The sequence below is a fragment of the Squalius cephalus genome (genome assembly GCF_949319135.1).
Source record: "Squalius cephalus genome assembly, chromosome: 23".
Classification (NCBI taxonomy): domain Eukaryota; kingdom Metazoa; phylum Chordata; class Actinopteri; order Cypriniformes; family Leuciscidae; genus Squalius; species Squalius cephalus.
In genome coordinates this window covers 18260312-18279029 of record NC_137144.1, presented here as the reverse complement: position 1 = coordinate 18279029, position 18718 = coordinate 18260312, and the positions used below count along the sequence as shown (strand labels likewise).

The 18718-nt window shown below is 36.0% G+C and overlaps 2 protein-coding genes across 3 annotated transcripts; one reads left to right on the top strand and one right to left on the bottom strand.

Moving 5' to 3' along the window:
• The first annotated feature begins 216 nt into the window (after positions 1-216).
• Positions 217-3943, top strand: atp6v1e1a (ATPase H+ transporting V1 subunit E1a). Its single transcript, XM_079859463.1, has 9 exons — positions 217-463; positions 1094-1159; positions 1275-1384; positions 1460-1526; positions 1633-1722; positions 2242-2310; positions 2419-2513; positions 2602-2689; positions 2785-3943. Exons 1-9 carry the CDS (start codon positions 431-433, stop codon positions 2845-2847), a joined length of 681 nt encoding a protein of 226 aa, XP_079715589.1. The 5' UTR covers positions 217-430; the 3' UTR covers positions 2848-3943.
• Positions 3944-4299: 356 nt separating this feature from the next.
• slc25a18 (solute carrier family 25 member 18) lies at positions 4300-17552 on the bottom strand. Of its 2 annotated transcripts, none has more exons than XM_079859461.1 (10): positions 17406-17552; positions 15693-15883; positions 15466-15588; positions 13624-13679; positions 13335-13425; positions 11314-11429; positions 10893-11079; positions 7896-8065; positions 5054-5129; positions 4300-4939 (listed from the first exon to the last, which is right to left on the bottom strand). In XM_079859461.1, exons 2-10 carry the CDS (start codon positions 15707-15709, stop codon positions 4798-4800), a joined length of 978 nt encoding a protein of 325 aa, XP_079715587.1. In that variant the 5' UTR covers positions 15710-15883; positions 17406-17552; the 3' UTR covers positions 4300-4797. The 2 variants fall into 2 exon arrangements, with proteins under 2 accessions (XP_079715587.1, XP_079715588.1); XM_079859462.1 differs by having other exon boundaries at positions 15693-15857; positions 17406-17505.
• Positions 17553-18718: the final 1166 nt, after the last annotated feature.

The following is an 18718-nucleotide window of genomic DNA, read 5'->3' as shown; positions in this document are numbered from 1 at the left end:
TGAAATCTCAAACATGCATGTGGCCCAACAGTGTTTCCTGTAGAAAACAAAAAACTTTATATAATAACACTTGGTCCTGGGCATTTACCGGTAATATGATTAAAGATAGTTTTTCACAATTATAATCTGTTCAATAATTAACTACTTAGTGCACGAAATAAGTCATTTTAAAGTGTTAAGTTTCCAAACAAGCAAATGAAAAGTGGGCGGAGTCTTATCTCGGACATGACGATTCAAATCACATGACGCCTTCATCCTTGTCAGCTGACGCTTGGCGGAACTGTACTTTAGTGCTGCATCATATTTCACTAATATAGCTTAAGTAGTTATTTAATAGTTTAGATTAGTAGTTCCGAAGTTAGTATTCAATCGTTTCCGTGATAAATCCCTCTTCATATCGCAGTCAGTGCCTTAAAAACAACTTTAAAACATGGCGCTCAGCGATGCCGCGGTACAGAAACAGGTGAGAAAACCAGTTTTAACAAGTTTATAAACTACTTTTAGAAGTTATATTTTTAAATGAGGTATTATATTTAATATCAGGTAAGTATAGACATCTCATAACTTTTAAAAAGAAACACGCCAGGCACAAATTTGTGGTTCGTTGTTTTGAACTGATATTCAGTCTTATTATTCTCGTAAACAAACATTTTTAATATATATAGATTGTATTTTGTTTTCTATGAAGAAGTTTTCTTAGTGTTTTGAAAGGCGCTATAACGAGAGCATGATTATTTATTATTTTATCTTGTAAGTTACTCGCAGCTAGACATCTGTGAAATATCCCATTCACTTTGAGGAGAGCAAATGCACTTTCTCAAATCTAGATGTTATCAATTAATATACTGTGAGTGTTTAATGCTGTGAATTGTAATGGCAAAAGAGGAAATCTGTCCGTCAGTTGTCCAGCACAGCTCCATGGACTTTCCCAGATTCAACACTTCTTTCAGTCTCGCTTCCCCATCAGTTTCTACCCTCGTCTCCCTTTGTTTCATTACATCAGCTTAATAAAGTATCAGTGCTTGAATTCTTACATTGTAATTTAACCTTGCTTTGCTCTTTTATTGACACTGATCTCATTGAATCTCTCCAGATCAAACACATGATGGCCTTTATTGAGCAGGAAGCCAATGAGAAGGCAGAAGAAATTGATGCAAAGGTAGCACAAATCCAATGATTAGCATAAGAGCATAAATATGGTCGAATTTGTCTAGAGCATTATATCATCTATTAATTAAATATCTGCTTTAAGTCATGTGTATTGTGGCTTGCAGGCAGAAGAAGAGTTTAATATTGAAAAGGGACGACTGGTACAGACTCAAAGGTTGAAGATAATGGAGTACTATGAGAAGAAAGAGAAACAGATTGATCAACAGAAGAAAATGTGAGTTTAAGTTCTTTAAATGTGTAACCTTGAGTCCTTCATTGGTGTATTTAATGTGTCCATTCAAATCCACAGCCAGATGTCGAATTTGTTGAACCAGGCAAGACTGAAGGTGCTCAAAGCCCGCGATGACATGATTAAGGTATGATGATGATGATGATGTGATATTCACATTTATATAGTCTATACTTTTATAGAACTACAAGAAATCCATCTCTTCTTCATCTTCCTCATGTGATTCTTTGCAGGATCTTCTAAACGATGCACAGCAACGGTTGGCCAACATTGCCAAAGACCCAAATCAGTACCCAGCACTGCTGGAGGGGCTGGTGTTACAGGTCAGATATGGTCCTGTTAGCAATGCTAGCTGCTTCTTTATTTAAAAATAGTTTTTAAAGCAGATTCTGACGACTTGCAGAGGTCATATCATACTTTTTATTTTAGATTATTATTATTTCAGCACTACTGAGAAACTGTTGGGTGTTGAAAGTCAGTTGATAGATTTTGTATGGCTAATAGACACTGAATATTTATTTAATAACAAACTATATATTTATATATCAAGTTGCTATCAAAGTAATTGCTATTAGCAAGTAATACATAATATAGGTTTCATTTTTTTTTACGTAGGTTTCATTTTTATATATTAGTTTTATTAGTTCACACACACACACACACACACACACACACATATATAGAGAGAGAGAGAGAGAGAGAGGGGGATGGATGGATGGATGGATAGATAATTATTATAAATATATATATAATTGTTTTATTAATCTTTTATTGCTATTATTATTATTAATAAAATAATTTAGTATTTTATTAACTTTTTTCTTTTCTTTTTGCTTCGGTAGGGATTTTATCAGCTGCTGGAGCCCAGGGTTATAATCCGGTGCAGAAAGGAAGATGTAGCGATGGTGCAGGTGAGCTCTATTCCCTGTCAATCCGTTTACGTAATATTTTACAATGTGCATATCAGCTATGCAAACCGTTTACACATTTGAAGAGGTTGATATACCCGTTTATTTTAGGCTGCCGTTCAGAAAAACATCCCTATCTACAAAGAGGCTGTAAAGAGTAATATTGAGGTGCGCATCGACGAAAACAACTTCCTGTCCCCTAACATGTAAGATCTCTTCTACACTCAAGTTTTGTTAAAAAAGGCTCATTTATATATTCTCAAATTGTTCATTGTTCATGCTTGGCATCCTCAGTTCAGGAGGTGTTGAAGTTTATAATGCTGATGGCAAGATCAAGGTGTCCAACACACTGGAAAGCAGATTAGACCTTCTAGCGGAACAGGTAGAGAATACAATCACATTTTACAACAGGAATAAACAGTATAAAAGCTTGTTTTTGTGAATGTCATCCTCATTATTTTTTTTCTGCTTTCACAGATGATGCCTGAGATCAGAGTGAGTCTTTTTGGTGCCAACCCAAACCGCAGGTTTATGGATTAATGGACTGTTACTAACACACATTAGTGGTAGCGGTGAAATTCAGAAAACATGATAAAGTGATGAGGAGGTCTGATGGGCAGTTTTATTTTTTTAAGGTCACTGTGGTTTTTCTGAAGTGAAAAACTATTCTTGTTGCAATTCTGGATATTCAATTGATCATGTTCCAGCAATTTATTCTCGTGCTTTTTCTTGTGCGTTTTTGCTCTTGGAAAACAAGCCCAAAGAAAGTGTTTGAAAATGAAAGGCTTATCATATGTGCTCGTGTTACCTTATATCTCTGTGTTTTACCGGTTTCTGTTTAAATATCATGTCACCGGTAGGGAAAATGGACACCTGACATCTTATCTCAAGCTGTTTGAACAAAGAGCTATAAGCACTCAGGAATTCACATTGTTATTGCGTTGAAAGTTGTTTACGAAACTAGCAGCCTAACAGGTTTTCCCTGGAAAAGGGAAGTCCTCATTTAATGTCTTAAAAACATAGATGCCTTTGTGTTTTTTTCTGCTTTTTCAGTTGTAGTACAATTACATAATACTACAGATAAATAAATCAAATATATTTTATTTATATTCTGAAGCATTTCTGTGCCCATTACAATATAAACAAAGCATCGCTTGTTGGTTACACTTTATCCACCGTACAGGAAAGAAATCAAGTCATACATCTGACAGAGGCTTACAGAAAATGCTACATATACCTCAAATATTAAAAACACAATGCCCTCTTGTGGAAATCAAACATATCAGATGCAAATTAGCATCAGTTGTGGTGCACAAACAATGTTTTGCATAATCAAATGACTCCAGACCATGTTTTCAAAAAGACTTTAAAATACAAAGGCTGATGAATAAATTTAATAAGCAGAGACACATATATCAGTCTTGCATATTTAAAATGTACAGATTGCTTGTTGCTTATTTAGTATAACATGAATATGAAGCCTCTTCTTTCTTTCTCAAAAATCAGGGTTTGCCTTCCAAAGAATAACCATCTATAAACTGCTTGTTATTATAATAATGTATTTTAAATTGAAAGATCTTTTATTTTTCCGCAATTTTACAGAAGTGCACTCAAAATTAAACTATTCAAGACCTCATTTCTTTGTATACTTTTCACTGTATTCTTTCTTACTGAAGGTGAAAAATATATATATATAACACTTTAAAAGCCACTGGTAAATTATATTACATTTTGTTATTTCTTTTTAGTGAAAAACTTGAGTGGCAAGGATAAGGCTTTTTGCTTTTTAATTTATTGCGCACTCAACAAAATCATTTAAAGAAGCATTAAAAAATATCAAGCTGGCGTTATATAGCCTAGAGAGGAATTCTGTCCCGTAGAGGAACATGTAACAGGAAGACAAGGCCTCCACAGCGAAGCCCAGCAGTCTCTTCAGATTTACTGAGAGACAAGAATTAAATTAAGTCAGCAGACCCTGCAAACTGTTTTAAGTATTTTTTCTGCTGTTTAAAAGGGTGGGAATTAGCGGTAAAGTGGCAAAAATTTGGTAGATCTGAATCCATTTCAACTTTAATTTAAGTCTCCTTTAAATCTAAATACACATCGACCCTGTTCACAACAGATCATCAATCAACCATGAATCATGTTGGTTTAAAATTGATTGTAACTATGGGCTTTAAGACATAAAAATAATAACCCTTCCAGGACCCTGTCTTACCTAAAGAACTCAGTTTTTAGGTAGCCTACTTGGTTAGTGTGCAATATAGGCTTTTATGTTAGCATTACTGAACCCTCATCTGTTCTTCCAAAGTGTCTGAACTTCCTTTGGTTGGGTATGTGAATCTCTCTCCATCTTTACCTTGTCGCATATAAAGTCTAGAACCTTTTTTTTTTCCCATTGTCTCAACTTCCTTCATCTCTCATCATCATCTCTTGGCCCGTGTAGAAACAGTAATGTGTGTATGATGATTGAGGTGACGTCACCTGCTGCTATCCCAGCATGCCCAGCAGGTGCTCGCCGATGCCCAGGAAGTACACGCCCTGAGCGATGCCAAAGAGCGGTGCGATGACCAAAGCACGACACGTTGCTCCCTTGAGAAACGCGGTCGGTCCCTCTCGTTTTAAAATGCGTCTGAAAAGGAAGAAAGGATGAATCATATAAATATCATGATAGATGAATATGCTAATTATTTAGTACCATATCACACAATAAGAAGTCATGTAGTCATGTAAATAAAGAGCTTACTGTGTGCAGTCAATGATGCCTTTATAGGAGTCTTCTCCCTCTCCCTTCTGTAAGGTCTGTAGGCGGGTCTTTATAACTGAAAATAATAAGCATTAATAAATATTAAAAACAGACTCGGTTGGATCTACGCCTTGTGCTAAAAGTGCAAATGAATATTTTAATTTCTCCGATCTGGTTTCCAAGAACAGCGGTTCAGTAATTAGTCTGACTCATTTCCATGAATCGGCTCTTCAAAGTGTTCTTTGAAAGAGTCATTTCAAAAAACGATTCAGCGATTCTTTTAAGTCATCATGTGGTCTCTGACATACTACATTCTCTAAAACAATACAACATATTGTATTTTTTAAGATTAATTATTCTCAAAAACCGTGCTAATTGTTGTTATGCAATTTTTTTTATGAAAAAAGGAAAACATTCTCTGAAACATTATATAAAGCCACAAGTAGAATATCTTGATTATGTTCTATTAGTAAATATTATAATTTAATGTGTTCCAGTTCAGTTTGTTGCCACATGATTCACTTTATTAAAAAAGTAATTTAAATATAAGTCTACAATAACAATTATTTTCATGATTTATCACAACTTTTTATCTTTCAACTTAGATAATTAATGTGGTTCAGATAACATAATATTTGAGTTTCTTTTTATTAAACCAATCTTATTTTATTGTATTAACTCAAATTTTTAATTTCAATGAACTAAAAAGTTTAAGGCAACCAGATAACGTACTTTTTGTAAGTTTAACCAACACATTTTTTTTTACAATGTACACTGAACAATACTAATTGAAAAAAAATCATTTACACCTGTGATTTTTTTATAATATTTGAATAAAATGCTATTTGGTAAAACCAAATCTGTTTGTTGACTCAAGAACTGCTCTGGCCAATTCAGTTAGATTTAAAGGACAAGTTCGGTATTTTACACATAAAGCCCTGTTTACAGATCGTTTCTGATGAAATAGAACGGTTAAGATTAAACTTTTGACACATGCTGCTGTCGCGAGAATTTTAGGTTTATTTCGCTTTCCCCTCCCCCCTCAAGAATGGTAGTCTATGTGCACTGGAACAATCCTTCCTAAAACGCATTAAACTTTCATTTAAAAAGAGATGAAACTCACCGAGTGGTCAGGGGTGTTCACTGATATGCTCATACAAAAATCGCTGCAAAAGATGCTTTCCAACAGGTTTTATCATAGTTTTTGTCCAACTCCATTGACTTGCATTGAATGTGCTGTGTGAGGTACGGTATTACTCCGCCGCTTCTTCTTCTGCTTCTTCTGTGTATTCAGTGAAATGCCAGTGGTTTGCTTGCAATTGGCAAATGTGCATTATCGCCACCAACTGGGCTGGAGTGTCTATTATTCAAGCTCTCAACGGAAGAAGTTCGGGTGTGAGACGTTTGGAAAAATAGATCCACAGTTTTACAACAAATGGTAAAACACCTGTTGGAAAGCATCTTTTGCAGCGATTTTTGTATGAGCATATCAGTGAACACCCCTGACCACTCGGTGAGTTTCATCTCTTTTTAAATGAAAGTTTAATGCGTTTTAGGAAGGATTGTTCCAGTGCACATAGACTACCATTCTTGAGGGGGGGTGGGAAGCGAAATAAACCTAAAATTCTCGCGACAGCAGCATCTGTCAAAAGTTTAATCTTAACCGTTCTATTTCATCAGAAACGATCTGTAAACAGGGCTTTATGTGTAAAATACCGAACTTGTCCTTTAACAGCTGTAAAAAATGGTATGATCAAGTCATGACAACATATGTTTTTACATTACTTTAACTTAAAATAAGTTCAGCAATATTCAACTTTTTTTTAGATTCAACTCATTTTTTTAAAAGTCAGTTTAATATAATTTAAGTTGAAATGACTTATACAGCCAAGCTGATTGTACTTAAAAATATAAGGCAGCAACTTTGTTTTGACAGTGAGGATCACCAACAGATTCAAGGTTTTTTAAACGTTAGGTAAAAGTTTCTGCACTTTAAATCAGCATCAGTGTTTACTGTAACACATTATATGCTCCACAGGAATAATGAACTGGTGAAAAACTAGGTTATAGGTTTCCTATGAGTCTATTTGTAATGTTGTAATGTTGCAGAGAGTACAGCCAAATCTTCAGATGGAGACACTGCAGTGGCTGCCAGAGTTTCCACTGTCCAAATAAACCTTCTGTCCACTTTACTGCTTTTTTTAGTCAACAAAGAACTCACAATACAATAGACATAGAGACAAGAGCTATAAACAAAAAGCTTTCTAAATAGAACTGAAAAGCAAACTTAACAGACTTTCTTCAAAGCAAATGAAATGTTTCAGTCTACACATCACATGGGGTTTAATAATTAATCACTCAGAAACAAAAGACTCTTCTGTGCCTTTATGAAATACTTGGAGTGACCTAGTTAATCAACAGTTTGGCAAAAACGTACCCATAATTCATCACAAAACAAAAAGGCTATTTCTGGGATCTGATTCCTTTAAATAATCTTCAGTACTAATAAGTATTTCTTTGAAGAACTACTCCTTTTTGTTAAGAAATGTTAGAAGTACAAAAATAAATGAATATGCACAAAGTAAATTTTTCGTGCATAAACCACATTTTATATATAATATGTATTATTCTTGAAATAAATAAATATTCAGTGTCTATTAGCCATACACAATCTATATCAACTGACTATCAACAGTTTCTCAGTAGCGCTGAAACAGGATTAGCAGTGGCTTTTAAAGGCTTGGACGACTACGACTAACTGAACGGGACATTAATCTGCGTGCATTTCAAAAGGAGAGAGAGCAAATTGTGTTCCTCTACTCCTCTCTTGCCTGTATCTCACCGTCCAGAGGAGTGACAGCTACCGCCGCCACCGAGCCGGCCGTGCAACCAGCCACGAAAGACTGCAGGAAGGGGGCCCGGTCCTGGGGGTTGCTATGGCGATCCTCGGTGCGGCCCACAGCGTTGAGGTTGGCGAACAGCGGGAAGTAGATCATGGAGAACGGAACGTCCCTGAACAGAGAAAGGACATAGAGCTGTAGAATGTCGACAGAGCTGCAGGACGTTATTGATGAATCGTTATCGATCACTGTGTCTGATTAGTTTTAGTCTGTAAATGTGAAACTGTGAATGGAGAAATATGATTTAGGCCGTAGACAGATTGAGATAGATCGAGCTCTCATTAGAATTCCATTAAGAAGAGAATTCCGCCTACGGTTAATTAGAAGCTATGAATAACAGATCAGAACTGACAGCTGGGATTACATCACAGACCGCAGGGAGCCTGTGGGGGAGGGGCTGTTTGGATAGGTGAGTGGGTTTGTTTGTGTGGGCGGTGTTAAAGGTGAGAGGTCACCGTGCCGTCTATCCATCTTTTTGTCCTGAAACAGCGCATGCGTTTGCAGAGAGAGCAATCACTTAAGTTAGTTAAGACAACACATCACTGAGGGTTTGCAAAAGGTCTTGATGTTGATCGGCTAACATTGATTAGTTATATTTGACCAATACATTCAAATTCTGTTATTATTAATGACAGTGGCATGTTGTTCCAAACCTGTATGACTATCTGTCTTTTTTTAAGAATTCTTTTACAATATAATGAAAGTGAATGAGCCCTCAAAACAAACACCAAATAATATGATAAAAATTGTCCTTATATCTCATGTACTATATTCCAAGTCATAATATTGATTTGTTTGATGAGCAAACCAAAATTTAGATCAATACTCAATTAAAATCCTAAGTAGAGATGCCCAATTCATGATTTAAGGCCCATTCACACCAAGGACGACAACTAAAACTATACATTTTTAATAATCTTTTCTTATTCTATGAGAATTGAAAAGTCCACACCACAATTATAACAATAACGACACAGAGGAATTATATCATTGGAATCACTTTCAGAATGATTTTTTTCCAGCTGATGAATGATAATAACATAGACAGCTAATCAACCCAACTTTAAAGAGCTCGAGCATTTAAAGCGACAGACAACACATAACTATATTGGTGGACGCTAATATAACTTTATAGTTATTGTTCATCGTATGAACGGGCTTTTAAAGTCACCATGAAATCAAAATTGACTATTTTTATTTTGTTATGGAATATTTTATGTTAATTTAAAAGTGATTACACGTATACGTCACAATAGGGATGAAATGATGATACACTTCCTTTAAATTTCCATTTAATACCAACTTGAATTGTTATTTTTAGTCGGATCTTTTCACCTTTTTGTTGATCTGGGTTTATAAAACCAATCTGAATGATTTATGCACAAATTATAATGAATGAAAACTTAGATTATGGTCTGTTAATCAAGAGATGATGATTTGTATGACTTCAGGCCAGTTTCACAAAGATAGACTTTGACTATGGCTTAGATATAGTAGATAGTCAGACTTCAGATAGACATCTAAATCAGACCGTTGCACAAAGCACTTAAGACTCTGACTATCTTAAGTAGGACTACACTGCAATGCATTATGGGTAAAATAAGACACTTCTCAAAACAAAAAACATGGCGGATCGAGTAAGCGCATTCAACCGCTCAGGGAAAATATGTGTTTGTTGGAGGAGTATAAATGACGGAGACGGAGTATGTTTTTATGTTTCCACTGTTCGATCGCGCCCGTGCCTCTCTCTCTCTGACACACACACACACACACACACACATTTCAGCATTGCAATCTTGACATCGCAGCCTGTTATTATGCAGCATTCACACCAAAAGCGAATAGAGCGTCAAATTCGCGTCTATCGCGTCTAGTTCGACGCTTGAACATTTTGAATCCATTCGCGCGTCCAAGGCGAATAGGACGCGCGTATAAAGCGAGCGTTTGAAGCGAAATAGACGGGCGTTCAGAGCTATGACTCCACTATGACTTTCCTATTAGACATTCTCTGACTCTACTAGCTGCTACCCCCTGTTGCGTGAGCGGTGTATTGCATTTCACGCATCACCCGTGACGCTTGCGTCTACTGTTTGACTATGAAAGGGAGCGCGTCGATCGTTGCTCGCGTTGACTATACAACGGCCATACAGTTACACGGACATTTTACTTGGGAATGTAGTAACAAGAAGAAATGTTTAAATTATGAGCCATTTTCCCTTTTCTTTTGGCAGTTTGTAATGTAACTGATTGTTACTGCTGGTTGCCAAGGTAACATAGAGTCTTAGACCTAAGTTAGCCTGGGGGTAAGGTGTCTAATTTTTTTGGTCTAAATTAAGTCAGTCTTTATTTTTGTGAAACAGTCTAACTTGCATTAGACTAGTCTATGAACAAATTTTAGACTTGTCTAACACTATAGACCGGTCTAAAATAGCTTTGTGAAACCGGCCCCAGAAGAAGTCAACCACTTTTACAGTGCCTTTGGTTCCTTTTTTTACCGTGAAAGCTCCATTACCAATTCATTGTAGGCTCAAAATGTATCCTTTCGTCTACAGAAACGATTTAGTTTGGAACAACATGAGGGTGAATAAATTCATTTTCCTTTTAAGCTGAATTAGGCCTTGTCCACACTAATACGTTTTCATTTGAAAACGCATCTTTTTCTCTCCGTTTTGGCCTTCCACTCACACAGAGAAGCTTTTTGAAAATGCTCTCCAAAGTGGATCAATTTGAAGTGTGGACTGTGAAAACGTAGGTATTTGAAATGATGACGCATGTTAAGGTGAATTAGCGTTTCAGTGTGGATGAGAAACTTTTGGAAAACGTTTGAAACAAGAGCGTTTTGAAACGAAAACCCCGTTTTCAAATGTATCCGGATTAATGTTGACGTAGCCTTAATATCCTTTATAGACCATATTCCTATATTGCTGATTGTGTCTTACCTCATCAGTGTAGCACCTGCACCCTTATAAAGACCCCTGAGGCCTCGGGTCTTGAGTAGCTCCAGGGTGATACGAGTCGCTGAGGCTCGAGGAGGGGCGTTGGTGCCTGGCTGGGCCGCCTGAGAGGCCACCAGTGAGGGAGTCGGACCAACAGCAGGGGCTGAGGCAGTGACAGTCCGCTGAGCAGCTTGTAAAGACAAAAATGGACCGGTTACAACTCATATCTTCAACATTATCTTTAGTTTTTATCCTGTAGTGTAATACCACTAAACTTTGGAGAAACCGCTATTCGGTTGACACCATTCTACTCAAACAGCTTATATTATTTCTGGCTAACCTTTGTACTACTCGGAAAGGCATCCTAAGATAGAGACCTACATACCTCGGATGACACTCGTGGGAGCACAATAAACACACTTACCCAACCTGCCAGCATCCTGCAGTTGTATTTTTAGCATTTCCATGGGGGTGGTGACTACCACCTGACAGGTCCCGGCCCCACAGCCAGCAAGGATTTCCCCCCACAGAGGTAATTTTCTATGGGTGACAGATACAATGACAGATGGTGCAGATGAGATCGTTATTGCATTTACCAAGAAAATAACTGGACTAATTAGTCAACTGGTGACCTAAATGCCTCTGTGGAACAGTTTACAGATTTTTTTTTTTTCATTTAGGTAAATACTGTATTCAAAGGCTAAATGTGTTGTTAGGGTTGGGATATGGTCTTTGTTCAGATCAGATTTGATTAAAAAAATACTGAAAGTTCCATTAATGGTTCTCACTTGTGCATTCTTCTGCCAATTTGGACTGAATACATAGTAAAATACTGACAGAGCTGCCTATACTGCTTTCCTGAATCCATAACACACAACAGAGAGCATGGCCAGTGAAGTCCAATTACAGAACAAATCTAATGAGCTCTTTTCAACATTTGCTCCTTTTGTGTACCACAGTAGAATGAAAGTCATACAGATTTGGAACAACATGAAGGTTAGAAAGTAATTGATGACAGAATGTAAATTTTTAGGTGAATTATTCCATTATTTCATGAAAACTTCAAAAATATTCCTTAAAGGTACACTAAGTAACAGCAACACAAAATGAACAAAATCTCAATAATGAGTCAATACATCATCAATCCTTCTTCCAAAACATCTTTTTGTCCTGATTCACTATGGTAAGCCTATTATAATTGTTTATATTTTAGACCTAGCGGGATGGTTTTGGTGGGAAATTGCGTACATACGTCCCTCGCCCGTGCGTGTCTCGTCATATCTGTAAATAGAGAAAAGTTGCTCCGGCTACTTTGATGCGTGTATGGAGTAGGAGTGGTAGGTTAGTTGTCACAACGAGCGAGAAAGGTTGACATGGAGCAGCTAAATCGCAAACCTCTGAGGAATCACCCATTTAAACAAACGCCAAACAGAGGAGAATCTCCTGGAGAAAAGAGAACGCTTCAGAGCTCGTAATAAAACAAGAATCAACATAGGCTTGGATTTTGTGAGATGGCAAGAACTGAGGGATTGGAAATGTTGTAAAAAGCGATGCGGAGATGCAGTTTTTATTACTCAACAAGTGAGTAAGTTTGATATTTTATTGAACAGCCATATGTATCTCTCTAACAGAGTTAATTGTAAAGCATTAACTATTATGACGGTCATTTCATTAAAGGTTGTTGTAGCGCTGTGCTGGAATTTATTTTAATTATTGCACTTGGGTGGTCCTGTTTGTAAATTTCGTTGTGCAGGAGACTGTCCAATGACAAATAAAACTCTTGAACTTGAACTTGATTTTGAAGGAAGTAACATGTTTCTTAATGGGTATAGCTACAGTAACGTAGTCAGCTAGAGATCCTTTCCATCTAATCTAGTTATATTTTTAAGTTATAAGCCTAGTAGTAAATGTTTTATGAGCAGTAGGAAAACAATATTCATCCACACAGTCACGCAAAGACACACAATGTTCTTCTGCAAATGCATGCAGTTTTTGTTTTTTTTAACCGGCCAAAAATTACATATTGTAGCCATGTGTTGGTTCTTATCAGTGAATCAGAAACATGAAACCAGTGTGGTTCAACTCCTAAACAAATGAGTCTATTGGGTCAATTCTTTTTCAGTGAATCTTAACCATGTAGCGCAACCGCATGCGGTCCGATTCCAGAACGAATGAGAACTATTCACAGTACATGCTTACAACTAACTGTGAGATTCAATTCTGTATATTTAACCCAGCTTAGGATGCACAGGCAACTAAATACTGTGAAGCTGTTCGAAACTATCAAAACCAGACAAAATAAACCAATAGCAATAAATGATTGGAAGATTGGGATTGGAATATATATATATATATATATATATATATATATATATATATATATATATATATAATAAGTATAATAAGTAGCTTTGCTTTTGTACATGGTTAACAAGTGGCCGTTACCCATCTTTGGAGAGCTTCTGTCTAAAGACATCATTGGCAGCCAGTTTGATGGCTTTCTCTGGAGTGACCAGTGTAAGATTCACAGCTGCACCTGAGAGAAAAACCATGAAATGTAATTCTGAAAATATATACAAAAGCACCATATCCCACAGCACTATAACAATTAAAACTATTGTTTTAAATAACACTGTTTTCAATAACACCAGGAACATACATTAAGATGGCCAATTATGATTTTAATGTTGACTGAACAAACCAAAGTCGGCACTAAATAAAAAAGAAACAGTACCTCGATACATGCCAAAGTAGCCCTCCATTTTGATCGTCTTTGCCAAACAGTCCAGCCTTCATAACAAGACAGAAATGTTCAATGTGATTAATCAAATATAACAATCTGGTTCTGAAATGAGCTAATCTAAACACAATGAAATCACAATTCATGAAAATTGTTTGGTAAGTAGAATAAAGTAACCAGAATAAATGGTGGAAAATCTGTTAAGCAACAGTAATAAACCTTTTTTATTGCTCTCCATGTCTGTGTATAACGAACAGCCAAATTAGACATTCACAAAAAAATTCTTGGGGGAGTGAGTAATGTGTGGAAGAAAGAGTTTAAAACATGGCAGCCTGTCTCTTGCCCACAAACCACTTGGGTATTCGCTTGTTACATAAGTGTACAAAGAAGAAAAGAGCTTCTCACACACCATCACTACAAAGAGTCCTTCTCTTTATCTCAATGGTATCACACATGCATAAAGATAGTTTTGAGCAAGCTACTTAAAAAGTAATGAAAAATGAATTTGGGAGCGTGTAGAGATCAAAGAAGCAAAAGCATGTGACTCAAGTTGTTTTGCATCATCTGAGTCATTCAAAATCCAGACAAAGTCCTCCGCCCAGAGTAAATCACTTACACATGCTGCCTTCGTGAATCACTTTATATAAACCTTACGCAGTTGTTTTTTTAAAGATGCATGAATGTTTTCAGAATTTGTAAAGTCAAATGCACAAAACCATGTACACAAAGAGATTTTTTTTTTTAATGGAACAGTTTGTTGATTCCTGAGACAAAATATCAAAAGGAAAAAATAAGTTTGCAAATGTGTTTTATGTTTTGTATCATATTTGATACATCAGGGTTTTATGGCTCATATGGTACAATATAGTGAAAATAAGGAGCTCATACTCGAGAAGGAAAAAATCCTTTTGATCTTTATAACAGTAGTATAGCAGATTACTTACATAAAATGCCTATAAATATCAGTTGTCACTCTATATCTCCAAATAATATGTCTATATATTTAAATGCTTAGTTTTATGATTAAAGCTTTGTAGTTTTCCCTGTGGGTGCAAAACATATAATGCAATACAATACAATGATGATTGAGAGATGTACCTATGTTCCTAAATAGCCTGTTGTATCTGTTGTATCATATTTGATACTTACATTTGAACATGATTTTTTTTCTAATAAGATGTATTGCATCTGTCTAGTAAGTGTTCATCATAAAATATTACTAATAACCACAATAAATGGGGATGTTTTCATAATTAGGCTAAAACTGTATAAAGTATTGTTTTTCAGCAAAGTTTTGATGATGGTGATAATTTGGAGGCCTTATGTTACACTCTTGGATGGAAATGTTCTATATGGAACCTTAAAAGGTTCTGTCATGCACTTCATTCTGTAGAAGGAATCCCTTCATGGGATCATTTTATGGATTTAGTTTTAATCAATAAACATAAACTTATTTTTCACCAGGTAAAAAAGACTGACCCGTTAAACATGAAAATAAAAGTATTATGCAATCATTTAATCGTTCTCCTTATATATAGCAACTTTTTGCGTAAAATTGAGTCAAGCACCTTAGGGTTCTCTAGAACCCAATTGAACCTTTTTCTAAGAGTGTAGGGTTTATAGGCTTAAAAAGGTTTAAGACAGCAAACCAGCTGGCATTTTGCACCCCTCACATATGCTATCATAATGACTGTTACTGTAAATCACTTGATTATCATCATACGCAAGTTGCACAGTTGGCCATTTTATTGCTTGAGAAACTCTCTACCTTCTACCAGAACAAAACCATACCATACAGCGCATAGTTATGGGACTTCATAAAGATGTTGAACTCACATTCCACTATACACACGAGCACCCTGCTGATTTTGTAGGCGGGTCTTGGCGAGATCAATGGGAAACACGCAGGTCACGCCCACCAATCCAGCCACGCCCCCATTAATCAGCTTAGCAGGGAGGCTGTAAACACAAGGAAACAAACACGCACACGAAAACATGTCAATATAACGGTTTAGATGGATCTTAAACTGTACATCCAGAATCAGAGGAAGTCGCAAATGTACCTCACTTTCTCGGCCATCGTGGCCACACTTTAACTGTTTCCTCCAATTCTTCTGTCTCTGCTGCAAAAGTGTCAGCACAAACCTTCCACGGCCCAGCCGGCCAGCCTCCTAGAATGGTGTGCCAATCTTCACACCCTTCCTTTTGGGGAGAACAGTCACTCTTTGCTAAAAATAAATCACCTTGAAACTGGCTATTGACCAAGACACAAGAGAAATACAATTCAGGATATCTGTGGTTGCAGAATGACTTTACAGAATAACAACATGCTATATATTTTTTTTTAAATAAAAAAAGACTGAATCACAATCAGAATCACTGATTTTACTTTCTGAATTGTGCTTTTCTACAGCGCACAAACAGGGAACATCTCCCCCCTCCTAAAGTCTCTCTAATCTGCTAATGAGGTTGTGACCTCTGAATTAACCTAGAGAAGAGAGCTAGCAGACGATGAGCTTATCAACATGATTTTACTGTTCTTCAACACCGTATAAACAACATTGTCTGTGGAAAAATCGAAATATAGAGGTCTACAGTAGCTCAAACAATTCTTTTATGCTCTCTAATACTAAAATAATCCAACTTTTACATCAGTATATCCGTGTAGTTGTGTTTTTAGTTTTCTAGAGTAAATGAAAGTAGTGTAAACCTGGGTAGTTGACACATAAAATGTTACATTTTAAAATTGTATTCATCATTTTTCTGGTGAAAATGTACATATGTAGAAGGGAGTGTCTACATATTCCTGTAAAAAGGTTTTTCATTACTTTTTCGTTGCTTTTTCTATTTTTGCTATCACATTTTAAATGGTCCTGCAGTTTGAGAAAGACTTTTTTTTAAACATTTAAAAATGTCAAATATTCTCACAATTCATAAGAAGCCATAAAACTGCATGCATAATAATTATAGAAGAGATTTTTGGTTTTAAAATATAAAGTATCAGATGAACCCTGCTGAAAACACTTGAAATCTTGGTAACACTTTACAATAAGGTTCATTAGTTAACATGAACTAAGAATGAACAATACTCCTACATCATTTATTCATCTTAGTTAATATTAGTTTCAACATTTCATTCAACTAATACATTGTTAAAATAAAAGGTTGTATGTTAACATTAGTTAACCCACTGTGAACTAACAATGTACAGCTGTATTTTTATTAACTAACATTAACAAAGATTAATAAATACTGTAACAGATGTATTGATCATTAACCTTATTTTAAAGTGTTACCGAAATCTTTATTGCAGGGGAAACTGCAGGATTTCTATACTCTTTTAATTGTGTCACTCTTTTTCTGGCTTTCTCCTTTCCAATCACTTGTCTTAAACTTCCCCTTGTGTAACCTTTCTCTTTCGTCATGTTTCCACTAACTCTCACCTCATTCAGTGTACTATTCTCACTTTACTCTATCTCTTTTCCTCCGGCATACTCACATCCTCCCTTTTCTCTGTCCCTCTCTCTCTGTGTGTCTTTTCTGGAGCCCAGTGGCATTCTGAGCATGCCTTTCCCTTCAGCACTGCTTTCTTTCAACATTGCCCTATTCATACCCCTTCACTGCCAAAACACAGACAAGTGCGATATGGCCCCCCTCTCCCCATCCTAAAGCGTTCCCTTACTAAGACTTTACACAACCCCCTCACACAAGCCTGCATATCTGACCAATTCACAAGTTAGAAACTCTGTTTGAGAGGATGATTATTATGTTCTTACCTCTGTCAATGCATTGACCGGTCAGATAAAACCGTCCACTTCCCCTCTGCTCGCTGACAATGTGTGTATCAGCCGTAGTCAGGCGCAATAGCCGCCACTCAGGGGCCTTTGCACAAACACAAGCATTGTCCCTCCGTGCCTAAGTCCCTCCCCCTTTGGCGACTCCCAGTGACATAAAAAGGGAATGCGCAGCTTTCGAGTAATGAAACTTGACACATTCACACATTTACACAAATATGCACATTACAACTAACACCCCCCCCCCCCCCCCCCTCCCTATATTATATAACACCTATATAATTTTTTATATTAACATTATTATATTAAACATATAAAAATGCTTTAAAATGCATTAGAAATTTACAATTATTAATATATATTTATTCCATTATTTGCAAAAACTCACTGGACAGTTTAACAGCCCTTTACGGCTAGCAAATTAATGATATTAATGATCATAATATGATTTGTCTTGCTGTAACCAACCAAGATGCCATAATTCACATAACATGTTATTATGGTAGGCTACTATGCATGTGATTTTTAAAATGATTATTTAAGAAAGAACTGTATTAATTCAACACAACAAATGCTAGCCTGTTTTCAGATTAAATGAATACTGCAAATTTTGTTAACAGTCTATACAGGTAGGCTAAAGTATATCTGAAGCTGGGACAAATGATTTAACAAAAATTAGAAACAATAAAAAACGGCTATTTAGACAATTAAGATAGATAGATAGATAGATAGATAGATAGATAGATAGATAGATAGATAGATAGATAGATAGATAGATAGATAGATAGATAGATAGATAGATAGATAGATAGATAGATAGATAGATAGATAGATGTGTGCTTTATCTATTCGTGTCAACAGGGGGCGCTGGGTCCATATTTTGAAGACCAATTTGTTATTCAGACTATTTAAATTAATAATAAATAGGTAGTCTTCAAACGCGTCATCCTGCTATTAGAATTAAAATGTTTCATTAATTCTTAGGACTTATGGCATTTTTTTGTATATAATAACTAACAAAAACACTATTTAGAAACAGTTTTAGCGCATTACAAATTAGGGTCAGTCAACTTTTGTATGTTACAAACAACAGCCACCATAGAGCTAATAACATGGACTTCATTGCATTATCATATGATGCGTTCGTACACGACAACAATTAAGAAGTTAAAATCAAATAAATAATTTATATAAAAACTAATTCAATACAAAAATGTCAGTGTTATGCATTATTATCAATGTCTTTTCTGTCGTACTCATCTCTTCTAGATCAAACGCGAGGATTCTACTGTAAT